The sequence below is a fragment of a genome, unplaced genomic scaffold (genome assembly GCF_019419815.1).
Source record: "Pyrus x bretschneideri cultivar Hongxiangsu unplaced genomic scaffold, Pyrus_bretschneideri_v1 Contig58, whole genome shotgun sequence".
Taxonomy (NCBI): Eukaryota; Viridiplantae; Streptophyta; class Magnoliopsida; order Rosales; family Rosaceae; genus Pyrus; species Pyrus x bretschneideri.
Genome location: NW_025999796.1, coordinates 2,402,337 through 2,423,881, shown reverse-complemented (window position 1 = coordinate 2,423,881; position 21,545 = coordinate 2,402,337). Strand labels below are relative to the sequence as shown.

Sequence of the window (21,545 nt, the reverse complement as noted above, 5' to 3'; positions counted from 1 at the left end):
CCCTGTTTAAAAGCATCCTGAACTCGTCTCTAATTTTTTGTTTTCAATAGGGACGATAAGGACATTAAAATAACTTTTTGAGAATTTAGGTCACGATTGATAATTTACCAAAAATTCCAGTGCTTTCTAAAAATGCAGCAAGCGCTTCCTAAAGAAGCACTTTGTTAGAAGCTGATTGAATAGTTTTTTTACTTTTTCTACTTGGAATCAATGTTAAGGAGTTCCATCCATATAAAAGAAAAGAGCGAAGGCATTTCTGTGGTTAATGCCAAAACAAGTTATGAAGCAAATTTTGGGTGTCCGAGGACAAATAAATAATGGTAATCCTGAACAAACATGCTCCTTATTTATTTTATTGCTAGAGATAGGAAACCCCGCCGGAGATCATCACAAAAGCTCCATGAATGACCTAAAACTGGAACTGCATTTCTGGACTGTATCCCAGACTCGCGAGGTTAGCAGCCATAGCCTTGTTCATCGGTGGTGGTCCGCATCGCAAAATCTGGAAACACCAAGGTTTCGAATTAGAAAGAAAGAAGGTTTGGAATTTGAGAGAGAGAGAGAGAGAGGGATAAGTTACCTTAATATCCGGTGCTGGCGCCGGGCAGTAAGATTGAATAATTTCTTTTGATATGAATCCAACACCACCTTCCCATTGTTCAGGGGGCTGAAGATAGTATTTAACATTCATTATTAGAAATGAATAGAGAATATAAGCAAAGCAAGTTTCTGAAACGACATTCATCATGTTCAAAACGAGAAAATTCAGAATGCCACACTGTTGTACACACTACAAAATTCTGAGCATCAATTTGTTAGACAGAAATGTGACCAATAGACAATCAAACATATCAAACAAACACGAATCGTATACTGAAAATATAACAACGCAATGTTGTAAGTTATTCATCTTTTACAAGATATTCTGAAAGGAAGAAATCCCCCCGGTAAAAGAATTTGTATTCAACTTTGGAAATAAATTTTGTGGAAAAGTTCATGAGGCACCCTTATGTGATTTCAAACTTTCTGGTATACCTAAAGCCTTTGCCACAAACTTTAACTGGATTACCCCGAGCTTGACACTAAGTTGACAATGTTTCGTTCGCAGTGTAATGTAGCATATGTAATGATGTTGTGAAACGCAGAGAGAAAGCAACTCGTCAAATTGGAAGTTTACAGACATAAGAGTGGCTTCAAAACCAAATTAAAGATACCTGATTCAAAACATAATAAATGTTGAAACGATTGGGAAAGTTACTGGAAAGATTGTCCAGCTCTTCCTGCATAGACAAATTATATAAAGTTAAGACAATTGGCAAAACCTCCCAGTTTTACGGATTGTAAGCCAGGCAATTAACCATAATAAAACATCAATATTCAGCAAGTCTGTCAAATAATTAAAGATATATGAAGTCGTCAATGACGTTATGCCAGCAATGCCTTCATAAGAGAAACAGTACGGTAAATTGGACAAGTGATCCATCAAAAGAAAAAGAGAAGAGCATTGACACAAACAACTACATCTAGATTACGAAACCAAAATTAATCATGACACTGCAGACTTTTCCATCTTCAATAATATCGGACAGAGATGTGCTCCTAAAGGTAAGAGAGACAGAAACCAAAGCACTGCCCAGAACTTGACCTTGTCCCACACCTCAATTTCCATCCCCCCGACATCTTTAAAGACCTATTGATTCCTTTCTAACCACATAACCCAACTCATGGCCACCATGGCGACCCATATTAATTTGCCCTTACTCCGCCACTTGATACTTTAAACTTCTCACTCGACAAACCAAAAGCGTTTTTTGGGGCCAACCAACAAACATTAACCTCATTAAATATAAAGCATCACAGCTTTCAGCTAAATGGGCAAGAAAAGAAAAAACGTGATCCACGCTCTCCCCTGATCTTTTGCATAAAATACACCAACATGAGCAAAAACAGGAAACTGGCTTTCGTGGAGTCAATCTCAGCTGTCAACCTTCCCATGTACCGCCAACCAAGCCAAAATATTTACCTTGTGAGGAACCTTTATTCCCAAATTAAGCTGAAAGGGAGACAAGGACTGCCTGATATGTGTCCAAACTTATAGAATAGGATTTACAAGAAAATTTTGCCCCAAGGCTCAACTTTTACAACTGAACTTCTTGAAAGCATTGGTAAAAAGAAGATTACCTTATATGTATGGGATATATAGATATGAATACATACTGGATATGGGTAAGTATTGAACGAATGGGAAAATGGAGCGCACACAGAGAGAGAGAGAGAGTTTACTTTCAATAGGATGTCCTCGTATGTGACGTTGGCGTATATAAGATGTACATTTGTTCTGTCACTGGGATTTTCCAATATGGCTCTAGCAACCTGAGAAACCAGAAAGACAAATAAAAACAATTATACCATCCCAAATGACGTGTGCAGAAAACAGAAGAAAAGTACCTTGTGTAATGCTCAGACTAACTCAATTATGTACCTGGAACATCGGAGTGATGCCAGTGCCTCCAGCTAGCATCCCAAAAGCTCTAACTTGGTTAGGTTGATACTTGAATCGTCCCTGGAAGCATGATTATATGGAAAAGCATTTACATCGCTTCAATTAATGTAGATAGTGCATTGTCTGAAAGATCTTTCGAAAATGAGGTATTAGTCCTAGAGAGAACTGAATGACAGTACTCCGCCAGTACTCATAGATCAATTGTGGTGTCTTTCTGAACCAATGAGAGATAGTATCATAAACACATTTTGTGGTTTCTCTACACCCGAGATTTTGAAAGTAGATTGACTTTGAATGCTTCAAAAATTGCAGTAATTCCAATCAAAGGGTGAAAGGGAACATGTAGAATGTTAAGTTCCATAGACCTGTTAATCTATTTGGAGGGGATTAGAAGCTCCTAGCTTAAGTGTAGAAAGTCTGGAGGACTAACTTGAAGGGAGGTACTAGTTAACGTTGTGAATGATTCAAACTTTCGTAGAAAATTCTGTATTTTTTACGTAGAGTCTTTAACCTTGGTCCTAAACTGCATCCTGATTATCCTGGGGTGATATGGAAGACTGAAAATGCTGTTCAACGAATGGGTTTTAATGCTTTTTTATTTGTTCTATAGCTTTGTCTTCTTTGTTCCTTTTTAGTTGATATGGACTCTTAATTGATAGGAAAAGATTACCTTAGGTCCTTTCACAGCTAGATAATCACCTTCGCGCATCATTTGGAAGTGGTGAGACATCCTTCCTTGTGGATACATCTACCCATACGATAAAAAAAATTTAAAAAGTTATCAAACCATACAACATAGGCCAAGCAGGATAAGTGATTCATGAGAAATTTTAAAAAGAAAACAAACCTTTATGACTAATTCAAAGTATCCAACATCTGAATCCAAAGTTGTTGGGGTATATGGTTTGACGACGTCTTCATTAAGGCTGTCTTTTCCTCTGTATGAAAAACCAATGAGTTACAAGAAACTATCATGATAGCAAAAGTCAAGCATACAAGAATTATAGAAGTATCAAACATGTTGAAACTAAGCATGACCTGTTCATAGGAAAAAAAAAATGAGTTTGGATCATAAAAACGAACCAAACCTGCAACTCATATGCTGTCCAATAGGGAGTCCCAACACTGCTGATGGAGTTGGAAGAGCAAATTTAAATTTAGCGACATTATGGCTGAGCTGAGTGCGTTTAACAAGTTTAAATTCCTTGAATTTGTCAGGATCCAAGCAACCTAAGAAGACACATGGTATTAGGCATATTCTGCAAACTCATATCCACAGAAAAATATGGAGCATACAGTGAAGACAAATGTTAATCAACTAGAAATTCCTTGAAAGTTGGACTTCTTGTTGTCTTGGGGATATGACATTTTAATTACAGAATGGTGAATGCCACGAAAGGTAAAATGCTAAAATTATGATATAACTATCATTCGTCTGCAAATGGTTCTTTGCAATATCAAGTAAGCTTCCTGTGATTTGGTTTTACTTAAATCCTTATTGTATTCCTTCAGCTCCTGTACCTTTGAAGCACAACAAATGCCCAAAGGGGGTTTCAATATAGCAAATGTATAAAAATATGCGTGGCGGTTTGATTAGATTCCCACAAATACTGAAAACTGCAGATGTCCTCCAGCCATCTCGTTTGTAGTTCAATAATCATAAAGGACAAATTTTTAGGTTCTTCAAGAATCATTGCTTGAAAAAATAAGCAATATCGGAAATCATTTGATCATCTAAACTGTGACGACAAACAACCAATATGATGATGATAATCAAATGGTTATATAAACCTTGATCTGGCTGATTATTTTGCAAGCATGAACTTAAAGGTGGATCAAAAGATGGATAGTGCTACAGCAAGTCAGAAGTGAACATCCAAACAAGCAGGATTCATACAATCGCTGAATTTTCTTTCAACAGAAATATAAGTCTTTGGGAGATAACAGAACAGAGAAGTAGTTGAAACCAAGTGAAGAAGAATAAAAATAAAATAACCACGTTGCTGAAAATAACTATGCATGGGTCTGCAAATGCAACAAGGGAAACTAATGACTGGAAAGCAAAGGTGTCAGTGACATGTACTTATGAAGTCTGCAAATTCCAAAAGTCACTTGTTCTACTCTGCGGCTGAGTAAACTTAGAACAGATGAGTGTATAAAAACAACAAGAAACAAAATATGTTTCTTACAATCTTTGATCTTCCTTCTACCATGAAGATAACATAAAGATGAGTCATACATTGCAAACAATCACACGTGCAATATGACGTCATCACGGCTCATATTGGTTGGGGTTAAAACTCTAGAAGGTCAAGCAAAAGCAGTAGATTGAAGCTTTTGGATGCAGCATGCTGTTCTATAATGCATTGCACTAGTAGCATGAAAGATTGATTTTGCTCAAATCAGAATCGTTTAACTTCAATAATATTTCATAGGGTAAAAGGAAAGATAAATATTAAAATAGCAGAGGTGCCCAGCTCTATATGATAAGTGTAAATTTATTTAATAAATAATGAACCTAATCATACTCGTATCAACAGCCACTCCCACACACGCCCTCAAGTCGCTAATCAATACTTTGCTTTTGTTTATCCTGATTCTAACACCACACTGAGGACTCCTCCTCTGATTCTTGGAAACGGTAAGCTAGAACCTGCCTGCCAAATACATCTAAGTTTCTTAGTAATAAATGAAGCCTAGTGGCACTCGGATAAATTCTCAAAGAATAAGCCCCCTACCAGCCGTAGGAAAAGGATAAGTATCATTTCTGAAATCAAATATCTGCTTTCTATATATAATTACAGTAGGAATTGCAACGTAGTTTCCTTGTAATGACAGAAAACTGCATTAGGAAATGTGAATGTAATGGATTCATTATCGTAGGGCGCCATGCCGAAAAAAGTTCATATAGCTGACAAAAAACTAGAAAGAATCAAAGTCTAGTAGAACTGAGGGTATGAAGGGAAAACAAGAAACCCCATTAAATGACCTAAATCCGAATCGAATTTAATCACAGACTAGATTCATCATTCATAGCATAGCATAGCAATCAACTTGATATTTGAACCATGTCATTGTCCCTGGAGCCCTGGAGCACATTGCGCGCGTGCGCGCACACACACACACAGCAATCTGCTTGAAACCCCTCATCAAAACAGTCAACGCAATAGGTAGAATCCAATCAGTCCATCTGAATGACATGGTTTCAAATGAATCCAGGTATACTCCGGAAAGCTTAAAAAAGAAAAATTTGGACTGACAAATAAAGCTTAAAAAGGGAAGAATGGATGATTGAAAGAAGAGGAAGAAGAAGAAGAAGAAGAAGAGACCTTTCTGTTTTGTCTTGTTGGTGATGTAGAAATAGTAGGCCGTACCAACACCAATGGCCACCACAGCCATTGCGATGCTTACCATTTCTGCTCTGTGCCTCTGCAACAATTCCATTCTTCTTCTTCTTCCTCCCTCACACTCCCACACCAAACACAAACAAAAACTCAAGACTCACAACTCCTCTCTCCCTCTTTCCAGTACGCAAAAATCTGGTCGCAGTTTTTTTCTGCTTAATTTTTTTTTTGTTTTTTATTTATAGAAGTCGTCGGACAATTTTTGTTTTGCTTTTATATTTAAAAAATAAGAGCTCACGCTTGGAATGCAGCACGTGTGAGAACTAGTGTTTTATTTTGGGGAATTTAGCCGAAACGACCACTCTTTATGACTGGTGTCCTGCTCACCCAAGGTTTCATTCCAGGAGCTGAGGATCAAATTCATATTAGTCACAAGTTTCTAAATGCTTAAAATATTTCATAAATTAATAAAGTAAAATCAACTTAAAATCCATCAAACATGTCACTCAGAATTATAGTCTGATGATATTCATTTTCATTTGTAAGTGAGTCGTCTTATGTTCGAATCTTGTAGATGGTGAATTTGGTACAAATTAGGTTGTTCATTATGTGGCTTAGCTGAACTCATTTCTTCCCTTAGTGTAAAAATATATTGTTATAAAAAAAGAATTATATATATATATATATATATATATCTATCAACCATTAGGAAAACTTATTTTCTTGTTTTACTTTATTAAATTATCAAATATTTTAAAGTCTTTGGATCTAAAACTAATTCAATCTTGTAGCTAATATGCATTTGGTCCTTGCAGGTCCTGAAAATGAATAACTTAAGAGAACATGGCTCTTGATGATTGTATAAAATGGATAAAACTTTCCTCCTCTATAAGAAGGATTTCATCCTACAAATAACATCATTAAAAGATCAATTGGTATAAAAATTATTCGCCTTGAAGACTATTTAGTCATCATATGAATCGAATAAAAATGATCCTTTCGTTGTTAATAAAACTCTACTTCAACTCATTTTTCTCTAACAAAAAGAGTTTAATGTGTTTTGTGAATAATTAGGAGAATCACACTTGTCAATTAAGTGTTGCATTCTTGTGAGAAAGCACGTGATCTTGCCGCATGACCGGGAATTCGAGATGTGACATTACTCCCGTCAAAATGAATTTGGTTTATAGATTTTACTAGAAAACACTGCCGCACGTTGTTGCGGGTTGAAAAACTGCATCAAATATTGTGTTGGAAAGATGCAGAGATAGTGTCATAGAATATTAACATTATTGATAGCGGAAAGGTTTAAATATTTTTATAAAGAAAATGCTTGATATATGCAACGGTTATAGAAGAGATTGCAACATTTTTGTTTGTGTACACAGAAAAATGATAGTCATCCATTCTACTTTGGTAGTTTCTTCTGGTTTTCGATTGGTACAAACATTTATATATAAAAGATTACAAAATGCTGGTGTATATGCATGTAAAAAATATTTTGTGATCTAGATTTTAGAGAACTATTTACATGTCAAGAAATATTAGAAATAATGTTTGATGTACATTGGCAAAGGACTGTAAATTTTTTGGATGGAATAGTAGAAATTGTGTTCGAGCATTTTTCACTATTAACAAAGTAACCTAGGCAAAGGAAAAAGAAATTCAAACATTTTAAGAGGGGTTAAATTTATGGTTGAATAAATTTACACTGTAAAAAAAAATCAAAAGTATAGTCACCTAGTCTTTTTTTTTAGGAGCGGTATCTATCTTTGCACTAGTTGTAGTCGATTTTTTTTTTTCAACAATTTGATAGGAACTTCATCAAAGTCCCTTGGCCTCTAAGATTTCTTCTATTTCACTATTTTAAATGCATGGGAAACAACATTAGAAAACATGAATATACGATTGTTTAAAATTTTACACATGGCAAAAAAGATATCAAACCAACCTTTGTTCACCACTAGTAAAAAGAGGTCTCCTGATTGATTCCTTTTTTCGTTTGTATGATTGCACAGTTGTGTCAGGTGTTGAAGTAGAAGATGACACATGGCTAAAGATACTGTGATTTCTCTTAGCAACGTTTGTGGAGTTATTGGTTCCAAGATTGTATCTTCTAAAACATTGTAAATGAGAACATCATTTGAATTGAAGTTGTTTCTTCTATCTCCAAAGCAGAGGTGAAATTTTTTCTTTTGTCTTATCAATCGTGGAAACTTATTTGTTAATTGTTGTTGTTTCACTAATCCAAAATGTTTTTCATCTGATTTCCCAATTATCAAAGTATTGATCTTATTGGTTTCACCTTCAAGAACCAATGAGATATAAGTGTTTATGTTAATAAGTTTACAGTTGAAAAATAAAATAATGAAATATAAGTGTTTATGTTATATTAATTTGATTTTAGAAATACTTAATCACATATATCTCTTTAAATCATAAAGCTGGGAAATTATCTATGATGATCGTGAAATTTGCATTCAAATGAACTCTGTCAGTGATTTTAAACCAAATATTTGCTTTTGATGATTTTATTGTATTTGTATTGCACACAATTTATCACTTTATCTAAAAAACTGTATGACATTTTTATCAGTAATGGCTCATTATTAATATGTAGATGAAAAAGATTAAATTTAAATGGTTTGAACATTTGAAGTTATTTAGATAACCACATGAATATTATGCATGGGAAAACATAAGAAAAGATGTGTGCAAACAGAAAGACAGATTTTGCGTTATTGTATAAGAAAAAAGACAAAAATCCTAATTCACAACACCTAGAGTAAAACTATCGATAATTATTACAAATTTGTGATCGTTATTTGTATCTCTTATTGTAGCTATATAACTGTAAAAGAGCTTTTAAATGTTACAAAGTTTGTAGCAGATGTTGGAAAAAAGAAAAAAAAATCGTTGTACATACATGGATTATTTTGTTATTCATAGGTTTAGTCCTTGTATTTTCAAAGAGCTGCTAATTAATTTTCTAATTCTATTTAATATGCTTCTAATCCATAATAAATTGAAGATTATATGTGTGATATACTATGATTGTAATATTTCTTATACCAATGGGTTAAATGCAAAATCATATGTATGTTAAATTGGAAAAACTATTACCCATTAACTACATTAGTATAAGTTACAGGAAAAAAAAAAAATTAAAGACGAAAATATTTTAAGTGATAAGTGACAAATTGAAACACACTGTGTCAGATATTACCAAGTAATTGGAATTTGGTTTGGGTGTTTTTGGCAAATCAGTTGTCCAGTTACTGAATCCTGGTGCATTTGTTTGACACAATTTGGGCAAGTACTATAACACCATGTCAAAGCGCCTTAGATGCTTTGCACAAAAATTATCGTCTTGTAAAATATTTAATAGACATTTGTATAGGAGCAATTACCATAATACAACTATGACTAAAGATGTAAAAATACAGTTATAGGTTCTTAACAAAAGATAAGAAGCTGTAATGATGTTCTATACCTTGTATAAATCAGGATCTAAAAGAGCTAAATCGTCAACTGTGACTTTCTTGGTAGTCTGCATAATTTCAGCTTCATTTGCTTGCATGGAAGAGGATGGCAGCATTTTTATAGGTTATGTGCAATTAGAAAACTGTTGGATTTAAAATATAATATTATTTGAGTAACTTTATATATAAAAAAAAAATTCTTTTGTTATAAGAATAATAAATATGCTTTTATTTTCTTTCAAATATTGTAAATACACTTACAATTACTTTTGGATGTTTGGATCAATGAAGAAAAGTGATGAACCAATGTTGTTTAAGACAAATGTTCTTTGTGTGTAAAAAAAAAAAAAGACAAAAAAAAAAGCGTAAACAAAGCAATAATAAATCTTTTAAATAACGTAATCCAAGTTTAAAAAATAAATGCAATTTGTGATTCATACAACTCCAGGTTTGGCTAAATAAAGCAAGAAAATAATTAATCACAATTATTGAGCACCAATACATTTGGACACTTCGAGGCCAATCGCTTACAAACATTCCACAATCAAGTCAAAAATGCCCAAAATAGGTAACAAATTCAAAGTTATTTCATCCATCCTCATCCTATATTTTCCACAAGGTAATTATTTCATAACCTCCAAACTATTCATTCCAAAAATGTGTTAATTGGCTAATTAATAGATTAATTACCTAATTAATCCATTAATTGCCAAATAACTCACACATTAAACCACAAAATGCACACAAAAAGCATCCCAAAGGCCGGCCACCTTTTCTCCAAAGGGGACCGGCCATGCCCTATAAATACTACCCATTTTTCTCTAAAAACCTAAGTCACACTCTTGTTAAACTCCAAAAACTCTCTAAACACTTTTCTTTCTAAATCCTAACTTTGGCATTGGAGGTTCTTCGGCCAAAGCAGCCACCCCCCCAACAAAAATCATCGTGGGCACGTGAGACTCTTGGCCTTGACCCTAAGGTGTTAATTGTTTTGTAGGTGCAATTTTGTCAAAGAAGAAGAAGGCGGAAATTTGCATCCACAATGAACATTGTTTTTAGCATTCATTCTAAATCTTATAAAAAATTGATTATAAGGAGTAGATACCTTGAACTTTTACGATCATAAAACATTAACTGACACACCCCGACCGAGATCAGGGCGTGCTGGCCGTCACGTGGAAGTGACGTAGCCATGTGCACGTGCGGAAGCTAATAAAAAGTAATATAAAAGTATGAATAATTAAAACTAGCATACAAAAGGTCGAAGTAATAACAAGTGCTAGCGTGAAACGACACAAGTTCAGAGCAATAAGCCTAAAGCAGTCCAAATAAAAATGATGCGACAACAGTGCACCCGAAGGTGACCTTACATTGGTGAGTGTCTGTCAGAAATGCCGGGAAGCCCTCTGGGAAACCACCGAACCTGCTAAGCAACTAGAACCTGGAGGGGCGCAAAACAAAAGCGTGAGTGGGCAAAAACAAAGCTTTTCAAAAACCATTACAAAAACAATATTCTAACCCCTCGCCGTAAAACCTGTATACTTCCCAGAAAATAAACATATGCTCGTATATATATAGATATGCCAATCAAGCTCAAGAATATGCCATGTCGGAACCTCAGAATGAAATACAAGTGCTCAGGTATAAATCATATCAATAACATATAATCTGGCAGCCGGAGTCACCTAACGTGACCTGTACGGCTGCATCTAGAGCTTAAATCTCAAAATCAATAACTGAACCTGCCCACGAGTCGGAACAACCTAAAGTGGCCTGTACGACAGGCTTGGGTGTAATGCATATAAACGCTCTAGTGCTATGATCACGTGAAGACTGTGCGAATGATCGCGGGTCACCTACGAGTCGGAACCACCTAAAGTGGTCTGTACGACAGGACTGTGCACCTAACTTGGATCCAAGCTGAGCGTATGGTGCGGGAGGTGAACAACACATGAAAGACTGTGCCCTACTCTGGGCGGGCGCACTAACACCGGGGGTGCAGGTTATGAGCTCTCTAAGCATCTCTAATCACTATTGAATGCAAATATTAAATAACGCTTACCTGGCACTTAGCTGTGCGTCCACAGCACCAAATATGCATACGTATATATATACGACTAATAAAGTAACTAACGATGCATAAGTAACGATAATATAACACATGGCATAACTAATAAACATTTAAATCAATTTATGGGAAAATAAAGTATATAGGTATATACGGAAAACCAAAAGCCCACTCACTGGTATGTGGAAGGGTCGTAGCCCCCTGCCTCGAGTGACCACGCTCGTCCTCAGGATACGTTTCACCTATATGCGAAAATACTATAAAAACGTTAATTTTAAAGCACATAACCTTCCTTTCGTAATAACTTCTCATACATTGCTCAAAATGGAAAATTGAATATACCAACGTGCTCTACACAACCTTAGGATCACAACCATATTTTTAGAAAAATTTTCCACCGCCGCACGCGCCCCCACGCGCCGGCCACTCGCAGGCATGTGACTGGCACGCTGACGGCGTCAACTGACGCCGTTAGGAATATTCCGTCAGAATTGACGGAATATTCTATCTCCTTCTCCGGCGAGACTCCGGCGACGTCGCCAGCGCCGGAAACTGGAAAAATCTTCTAACTTCGTTTTCTCTTTCGTTTCTCAACCATTTTCCACGATTCTTGCACCAAATTGAAGCCTAGAACTAGTAGAACAACGATATAACACTTTTAGGGCCTAAAAATCACGAAATCTTACCTGTCCACACTATCCAAAACCGGCCAACTTCGAACCAGGCGATTCCAACGTCAAAACTCTTCGAACGAAGCACTTCGAGGCTCCTTGGGACCTCACCAAGTCACCTACGAGCTTCAAAATCCCAAAAACATGCTAGATTATTTTTGCATGAATAGTACCCCAAACTGGTTTCGTGAAAACGACGTGAAAACGGTGGTTTTCTCACCTGAAAATGGCACGACTGGACTCCTCTCAGCCTCACGAGCTCGAAGGTAGTCTTGGTTCCCTCGATCTGCTAAGGTTTGAGTGTGTTTGTGTGTGTCCGTACGTTTTCAGAAGGAAGAGGAAGGAAAGAGGACTCGGGAGAGAGAGAGAGAGCGAGACAGGGAAAGGGACAGAGAGACAGTGAGGGTGAGAGTGTGTGTGGGTGGCCCAACACACGCCAACACACCATCAAACAACTAATAAACGTAAACGAAACAAACTAGGGGCAAGGTAGTCATTTCATATGCACGTTTTCAATATTTCCAGGACGGGATGTCACAACCTACCCACCTTAATAGAATTTCGTCCCGAAATTCAAAACAACCAAATATAACCCCTAGTGACCAAAGAACAATCTAGGATACAAATCCCTCATCCTATCCTCTGTCTCCCACGTAGCTTCCTCAACCGAATGATTCCTCCACAAAACTTTCACTAAGTTCACCGTCTTGTTCCTCAGAACCTTTTCTCTCCAGTCAAGTATCGTCACTGGCTCCTCGTCATACGTCAAATCTGGGTTAATTTCCAAGGGTTGCGGAGGTATCACATGAGATGGATCAGCAACGTAATGTCGAAGCAGGGACACGTGAAACACGTTATGCACTCTAGCTAGCTCCGGAGGCAACTCCAACCTGTAAGCTACCTCACCAACTCGCTCTGTGACCATGTATGGTCCTATGTACCTGGGACTCAACTTGCTTTTCTTCCCAAATCTCACTACACCTCTCCATGGTGAAAGCTTCAGAAATACCCAATCTCCGACCTCATACGCTCTGTCCGTAGCATGCCGATCTGCTAAGCTTTTCTGCCTGTCCTGGGCTGCCTTCAGGTTAGATTTAATCACCTGGACGTTCTGAGTAGTCTCCTCAACAATCTCCGGACCCACTAAGACTCTTTCTCCAACCTCTGACCAACACAACGGTGTGCGACAAGCTCTACCATACAATGCCTCAAATGGTGCCATGCCAATACTCGAATGAAAGCTGTTATTATAAGCAAATTCCATCAAACAAATCATCGATACGTGGCAATGGATAATGGTTTTTAATCGTTACCCGATTCAATTGTCGATAATCAATGCATAGCCTCAATGTTCCATCTTTTTTCCTCACAAACAATACTGGAGCTCCCCACGGTGAAGTACTAGGCTGAATAAACCCCTTGTCTACTAATTCCTGCAACTGAACTTTTAATTCCCTTAACTCAGCAGGTGCCATACGATAGGGAGTCAAGGAAAGAGGATTAGTACCTGGAAGCAACTCAATAGTAAACTCCATGTCTCGATCTGGTGGTAAACCAGGCAAATCCTCGGGAAAAACATCGGGAAAGTGCCTGACTACTCTTACATCCTCAACTCTACTAGGAACGGCCTCATCCAACACCACATGAGCTAAGTACCCCTGACAGCCTTTAGACAATAACCTTTTCGCTCGCAAAGCTGAAATAACGCCATGTCTCACCCCACTCTGCTCACCCACGAAAGTAACCACAGGTAGTCCAGGACGATGAAACGTAACTATTTTCCCATAGCAATCAATATTGGCACGATAGAAATGCAACCAATTCGTGCCCAGAATCACATCAAAATCAACAATATCTAACGGGATAAGATCAGCTAGCATAACAACACCCTCAACTATCACTGGACACCCTGGGTACACCCGATCTACAATATATCTCTCTCCTCTAGGCATAGCGAACTCTAAATCGTACCCTAGAGGTGTGGGGTGAGGTTGCGTCACTTGAGCAAATGTATGAGAAATCACAGAATGTGTAGCACCACAATCAACTAATACTCTAGCAAAATAACCAAGTATATTTAACGTACCCATAATCAGATCCGGATTGTTCTGAGCGTCCTGCAGCGAAATATTATGAATACTCCCCTGGGTCTGCTGTCGTCCATCGCGACCTCTGCTCGTCTGACCACCTCGACTCTGAGTACCACGCCCCTGACTGGGCTGACCCGACTGCCTCGAAGACCCTGCACTACTCGAAGCAATCTCTCCCTGCTGAAACTGTCCTCCCTGAAACCACTGAGAACCGCCTACTGGAGCTGGAGGATACGACATATAGCCGCTAGAGTACTGAGGATAACCGCCCTGAGAATACGGGTCCTGGGGATACTGATACTGTCTCGGGGCATAAGGAACAACATCACCCTGATAGTGATAGGCACCACCTCGACCTGCCTGCCCATAACTACTCGGACCCTGAATCTGCTGGATAGGTGTAGGTGGCGGCAAGAAAGTCTGCTGCGGCTTCTGCTGCTGACTCTGGGGACAATTCGCAGCTCGATGTCCCATCTGCCCACAAGTAAAACAACCACTGCTGCCACACCTATACTCACCAAAATGCCGACTATTACACCTACGGCAAAGTGGGGCCCTACCTCGGCCACCATCACCCTGTCTCTGGCCTCGAGCACCACCAGCAAACCTACCTCCACGTCCCTGACCAGTGGCGCTGAAACCACCACTAGAAGAGTTAGAACTAGTACCACCCCTCTTGAAATTCTGAGTCTAACGAGGCCCGAGCGACGCTTGACCTTTACCCTTAACATCTTTCTTCTGATTACCGTTCTTCTCTTCTTCATCACTCTTGCTCGTCATGTTTTCAGAGTCCTCAACTCTCAGCAAAACCTCATAGAAATCCTGGTAAGTTTCACAATGAGTAGTAGTCGCCATCGAACGCCATTTCTTCCTAGTACCTAAGCGAAAACGACGAAGCATCTCCGCCGGATTACCAGCAATCTCCGGATGGTAACGAGACAAGTCAGTGAACTTCCGATAATACTCATTCGCTGTCATCTTTCGCTGTTTCAACTCAGTAAATTCCTGCTTCTTACGATCGATGTACTCAGGGGGCACAAACCTTCTCTTGAATAAATTAATGAAAACATTCCAATCCGTCTTCTGAGCTGGAGTTAAACGACGAAGTTCCTGCTCCCACCAGGCTGTAGACTCCAAACCCAGAAACCATGAGGTCGTCTCAACCCACTTCTCGACTGGAAGATTCCCCTGACTATTCAGAACACGAAAAGTCTTCTCAATGTGCTCTAACCATCGCTCTGCACCCTCATGACCTTCATTACCCTCAAACTTATCCAACTTTAAATTGTACATAGTCTCCAGATGAGTTCTCTGGGGAGGGCGGATCGCCGACTGAATGGCTGTAGCGATAGCTTCCCCCAGCTGAGCAATATCCGGGAAACTAGGCTCATCAGAGTGACGTGGTTCCCGACGAGGCGGCATAGTTCTGATAGAAAGCACCAAAACCATTAGAATACTCACAAAAGACACAGGACTGCCAAACCTAAGCTCTGATACCAAAATTGTCACATCCCGGCCCGGGGTGGATTACTTCCCGGGCCCGCTCCACCACCGTAGCACGATATTGTCCACTTTGGGCTTACCATTCCCTCACGGTTTTGTTTTTGGGAACTCATGAGCAACTTCCCAGTGGGTCACCCATCATGGGATTGCTCTAGCCCCCTTCTCGCTTAACTTCGGAGTTCCTACGGAACCCGAAGCCAGTGAGCTCCCAAAAGGCCTCGTGCTAGGTAGGGATGGGAATATACATTTAAGGATCACTCCCCTGGGCGATGTGGGATGTCACAATCCACCCCCCTTAGGGGCCCGACATCTTCGTCGGCACACATGCGGCCAGGGTTAGGCTCTGATACCAAACTGACATACCCCGACCGAGATCAGGGCGTGCTGGCCGTCACGTGGAAGTGACGTAGCCATGTGCACATGCGGAAGCTAATAAAAAGTAATATAAAAGTACGAATAATTAAAACTAGCATACAAAAGGTCGAAGTAATAACAATTGCTAGCGTGAAATGACACAAGTTCAGAGCAATAAGCCTAAAGCAGTCCAAATAAAAATGATGCGACAACAGTGCACCCGAAGGTGACCCTATATTGGTGAGTGTCTGTCAGAAATGCCGAGAAGCCCTCTGGGAAACCACCGAACCTGCTAAGCAACTAGAACCTGGAGGGGCATAAAACAAAAGCGTGAGTGGGCAAAAACAAAGCTTTTCAAAAACCATTACAAAAACAATACTCTAACCCCTCGCCGTAAAACCTGTATACTTCCCAGAAAATAAACATATGCTCATATATATATAGATATGCCAATCAAGCTCAAGAATATGCCATGTCGGAACCTCAGAATGAAATGACAGTACTCAGGTATAAATCATATCAATAACATATAATCTGGCAGCCGGAGTCACCTAACGTGACCTGTACGGCTGCATCTAGAGCTCAAATCTCAAAATCAATAACTGAACCTGCCCACGAGTCGGAACCACCTAAAGTGGTCTGTATGACAGGCCTGGGTGTAATACATATAAACGCTCTAGTGCTATGATCACGTGAAGACTGTGCGAATGATCGTGGATCACCTACGAGTCGGAACCACCTAAAGTGGTCTGTACGACAGGACTGTGCACCTAACTTGGATCCAAGCTGAGCGTATGGTGCTGGAGGTGAACAACACGTGAAGGACTGTGCCCTACTCTGGGCGGGAGCACTAACACCGGGGGTGCAGGTTATGAGCTCTCTAAGCATCTCTAATCACTATTGAATGCAAATATTAAATAACGCTTACCTGGCACTTACCTGTGCGTCCACAGCACCAAATATGCATACGTATATATATACGACTAATAAAGTAACTAACGATGCATAAGTAACGATAATATAACACATGGCATAACTAATAAACATTTAAATCAATTTCTGGGAAAATAAAGTATATAGGTATATACGTTAAACCAAAAGCCCACTCACTGGTATGTGGAAGGGTCATAGCCCCCCTGCCTCGAGTGACCACGCTCGTCCTCGGGATACGTTTCACCTATATGCGAAAATACTATAAAAACGTTAATTTTAAAGCACATAACCTTCCTTTCGTAATAACTTCTCATACATTGCTCAAAATGGACAATTGAATATACCAACGTGCTCTACACAACCTCAGGATCACAACCATATGTTTAGAAAAATTTTCCACCGCCGCACGCGCCCCCATGCGCCGGCCACGCGCAGGCACGTGCCTGGCACGCTGACGGCGTCAACTGATGCCGTTAGGAATATTCCGTCAGAATTGACGGAATATTCCGTCTCCTTCTCCGCCGAGACTCCGGCGATGTCGCCGGCGCCGAAAACTGGAAAAATCTTCTAACTTCGTTTTCTCTCTCATTTCTCAACCATTTTCTACGATTCTTTCCCCAAATTGAAGCCTAGAACTAGTAGAACAACGATATAACACTTTTAGGGCCTAAAAATCACGAGATCTTACCTGTCCACACTATCCAAAACCGGCCAACTTCGAACCAGGCGATTTCAACGTCAAAACTCTTCGAACGAAGCACTCCGAGGCTCCTTGGGACCTCACCAAGTCACCTACGAGCTTCAAAATCCCAAAAACATGCTAAATTATTTTTGCATGAATAGTACCCCAAACTGTTTTCGTGAAAACGACGTGAAAACGGTGGTTTTATCACCTGAAAATGGCACGACTAGACTCCTCTTAGCCTCACGAGCTCGAAGGTGGTCTTGGTTCCCTCGATCTACTAAGGTTTGAGTGTGTTCGTACGTTTTCAGAAGGAAGAGGAAGGAAAGAGGACTCGGGAGAGAGAGAGAGAGAGAGACAGGGAAAGGGACAGAGAAATAGTGAGGGTGAGAGTGTGTGTGGGTGGCCCAACACACGCCAACACACCATCAAACAACCAATAAACGTAAACGAAACGAACTAGGGGCAAGGTAGTCATTTCACATGCACGTTTTCAATATTTCCGGGAGGGGATGTCACATTAACATTGGTTTAGATGTAATAATATTTGAAAAAAAATACAAAATAAAGATATGAAATAGGCTTTCGATTCAGTTAAATACTTAGGAACAACTTTACTTTTAAACTTGTGAAAGCAGCAATGTTTAGCGAGGACAACACTTCCATTGGCAAAGAAGAAAAACTTTCTGTAACATTTGCCATAATGTAGTCCTCAACTCTTCTTTTTTGTGAAAAAAGAAAAATTTAAACAAATTGTCAAGAGCCAGTGAAAAATCTATTTAAATTTTTATTAATAAGGTGACGAGTTAATATGATGAGTATTATTTAATTGTTTAATAGTGCACAATTGTTAGCTAACATTTCAAATTTTTGCAATGTTAATATAGCAGATGTGCAAAACAATTTACAATTATAGTAATTATAGAGAGTAAACTACTTGATATTTTCAATGACTATGTTGTATTTGTGTGCAATTCTCTGGTTGATTTGTTTCGGTTCCAAATGTTACACTACAGTTATATAGTCACGCCCTGGGCCCGAAAATATTAAATTCGGAAAATGATATTGGTAACAGCCCAAAAATAAAGCAAAGTTTTTGGGCCGTCGCCAATATCATTTCCCAACCCAAAAACTTTGCTTTATTTTGCGAAATAAAGCAAAATTTTTGGGCCATCACCAATATCATTTCCCGAAATTAATATTTTCAGGCCTAGGGTGTGGCATATACGACCCACGATATCTCGCAATTTAATAGATAAATATAGGTAGATTGTCAAAATCGGTTTCACAAAAAAATACTAACGTTTTTGAATGTTTGTATATATATGCATTATTATTACCTATAGGGATGTCAAGTCTGTTTAGGCAAGGATAAAGTGTGTTATAGTCTTGCAAAAAAAAAAAAAAAAAAAATTGGTGTCGAGGGATAGGTGGAAATACACTTGTCAAATTTTTTAAAGTTATTTTTCCATTGAACACAACTTGTGTGTCATGTGGCACGACTCTGTATTGAGCTCTCATTCTATTCGTTTGGAAGTCCATGATTTCATAGTAGCTATTAGCTTCAGTTTTTGAAGCTATGATTTCATAGTCGATGTCTGCTACACATGCCTTAACTGCAAGTTGCTTTACAATTAATTATGCCAAAAAAGAAAAGAAAAAGGTTACAAATGTTATTAGCAAACAAATTAGAATACAGACTATATCTTCAACAATATAAATAACTGTGTATACATTGAATAGTAACCATGGATGCAGAAAAGAAACAGTCAAATTACTTTAACTAATGTTTAAAAAATATTTATACACTTTAAAAAAATTAATATAAAAAAATATAATTGTCTGAATATAACCAAAAGTGTCAAAAATGAAAGAAATTTGAAACATCACATAAAGCTTGTTTTAAAATATTTGATTTCCATGTTTAGCCTCAATCTGAACACATTGTACTATTTTGTTGAAAAAAAAATGTGATCTTAACTTTATTAAACAAAATCATATTTGACATAAAAAAATAAAATACTTAAGTACACACTTTATTCACCTAAGTAAATTTAAGATTTATTATTTAGTATGTATAAAAGCATTAGAGACAAAAATATTGTGTCCTTTGTTAATTATTTCTTGCTATCAGCTTTAATTAAAGAGTGAATTCTCACCGTTTCATCAACTAATATACAGTTTAGAGCTGTATACTTCTGAACAGTTCTAGGGATTGTTGACTTCCATACTCTGCATATCCGAACTTTTATCTTCATTGCTTTTCTGTATGGTTGCAATTGATGGATTGGAGTTGCAACAACGTTTTCCATTTAGTATGCTCAAATTAAATATAGATTATTTTATGAATTTAGGAATTGCTATGATACAAAGCTAAAATGAACATTCAAATAAGCAACAATATGTTGTACACACAAAAAGACATATATAAGGATACAAATTTTAAAATGCAATGAGATTTTACCAAGTAGAAAATTTTAAAGGGTTAAATAAATGATGACATATGTGTGTGTGTGTGTGTATTGTTGTGACATATGTTCTAATCAGTATTGTGATTGTGTAAATCCTAAGTAGAGATAGATTAGGAGTCCTTTGGGATTTAGAAGATCTTTCCTAATAGACTTTGTATTACTTGGAGAACAAGGATCTCTCTTCCTTAATACTATAAATCAAGGCACAAGGACTGGGGAATTAACACACAATTCCTCAAGCCTATTCTCCACTCTCTTTCTCTCTATAACGCACCCCTCAGTTAAATATATGCCACAATACGTTATTAGCATGCTCTTCATGCTGTGCTAAAGAGAATTTATTCGTCTTCAATCAAGGGAGTATTACGTTTCAATTATTTTTAGTTGATTAAATTTTGATTTTTATTGAATTCATATACTTTTATTGATTCAATATCTTTTCTTTTCTTATGTTGAACGTGATACAAATTTTGAAGATGAAAGTCGAAATTGAACACAGAACCCATTCACAATGTTCATCACGCAATCCAAGTTCTTCTAAAACAATGGTTTTTACCTCAATATTTTTTTTAGCCTTAATTGCATGAACCTTCACCATAATGCATGACCTAACTTTACGTTTTACAAATTTTAGATTCTACATAAACTAATCCATAATATTGCTATTATGTGAATTGAATATGTGTGAATAAGGAAGAAAAAGGAAAGAACAAAGGATGTTGAAACCCTAGAATTCGCATTGGGCTTGAAAACCCAGCCTGTCTTTGACTAGGCCCTGATTCCATATGGCGCTGAGCCACTAACCCAGCGAGCTATAGGCTTTTGAGTCGAGCTGCCACACCAGAAATGGAGCTGCGATGCAACAGAGCACAACTTTGCTACTCTGATAACATTAGGAAACAACGTTGTTTTGGTGTCACCCCTAACCCAGAAAATCTGAGATTACGGCTTTGCCGTCCTTTTTTTTGTAGATATCACAACCTGCAATCATGTTAGTTTGGGTTTGCATCATTGTCTCCGACGATGCCCCTTGAATTTCCCGTTTGAAATTCATTGAAATCGAGGATTCCTCAAATTGAATCCTCTCGATTTTACCCTTCCCTGACGTCGAGGATCCTTTTCTGTCGTTGAGACTGGTTCTTCGATGAACCATCATGCATTGCAACTCAACCTTGAGTTTTCCTGACCAGCGGCCCAGCACTGCGTCTACAGCCCACATCACACCAGCCCAATTAGGCTCTGGTGTTCCCCTGCACCACACCACACTTGATCAGCACCCTTGCATGGGCTCTTGCTGATTTGGGCCTTCAGCTCCATTTATTTTTGGTTTGTTTAGTGATAGGAGCATATTTATGCGCCTTAGTTAGCTAGTTCTTATGCATTTTTGTTATGTTTTATTCGTTAAAGTAGTCTTTTAAGCTACTTTCATGTGTTTTCAGGTTTA

At 38.2% G+C, this 21,545-nt stretch overlaps 1 protein-coding gene across 1 annotated transcript; it reads right to left on the bottom strand.

The window, feature by feature from the left end:
* Positions 1 to 172: 172 nt before the first annotated feature.
* Positions 173 to 6,070, bottom strand: LOC103931727 (NADH--cytochrome b5 reductase 1). The gene is made up of 9 exons (XM_009341248.3): positions 5,833 to 6,070; positions 3,592 to 3,733; positions 3,351 to 3,441; positions 3,174 to 3,251; positions 2,483 to 2,563; positions 2,284 to 2,373; positions 1,215 to 1,280; positions 581 to 667; positions 173 to 502 (listed from the first exon to the last, which is right to left on the bottom strand). Exons 1-9 carry the CDS (start codon positions 5,945 to 5,947, stop codon positions 410 to 412), a joined length of 843 nt encoding a protein of 280 aa, XP_009339523.1. The 5' UTR covers positions 5,948 to 6,070; the 3' UTR covers positions 173 to 409.
* Positions 6,071 to 21,545: the final 15,475 nt, after the last annotated feature.

Excerpts from the sequence above, each read along its gene's own strand:
- LOC103931727 (XM_009341248.3), bottom strand. The coding sequence starts at position 5,947 with ATGGAATTGTTGCAGAGGCACAGAGCAGAAATGGTAAGCATCGCAATG. Across the intron at positions 3,734-5,832 it reads CAACAAGACAAAACAGAAAG|GTTGCTTGGATCCTGACAAA; the intron begins GTCTCTTCTTCT and ends GTGTCTTCTTAG. Across the intron at positions 503-580 it reads CGCCAGCACCGGATATTAAG|ATTTTGCGATGCGGACCACC; the intron begins GTAACTTATCCC and ends TGGTGTTTCCAG.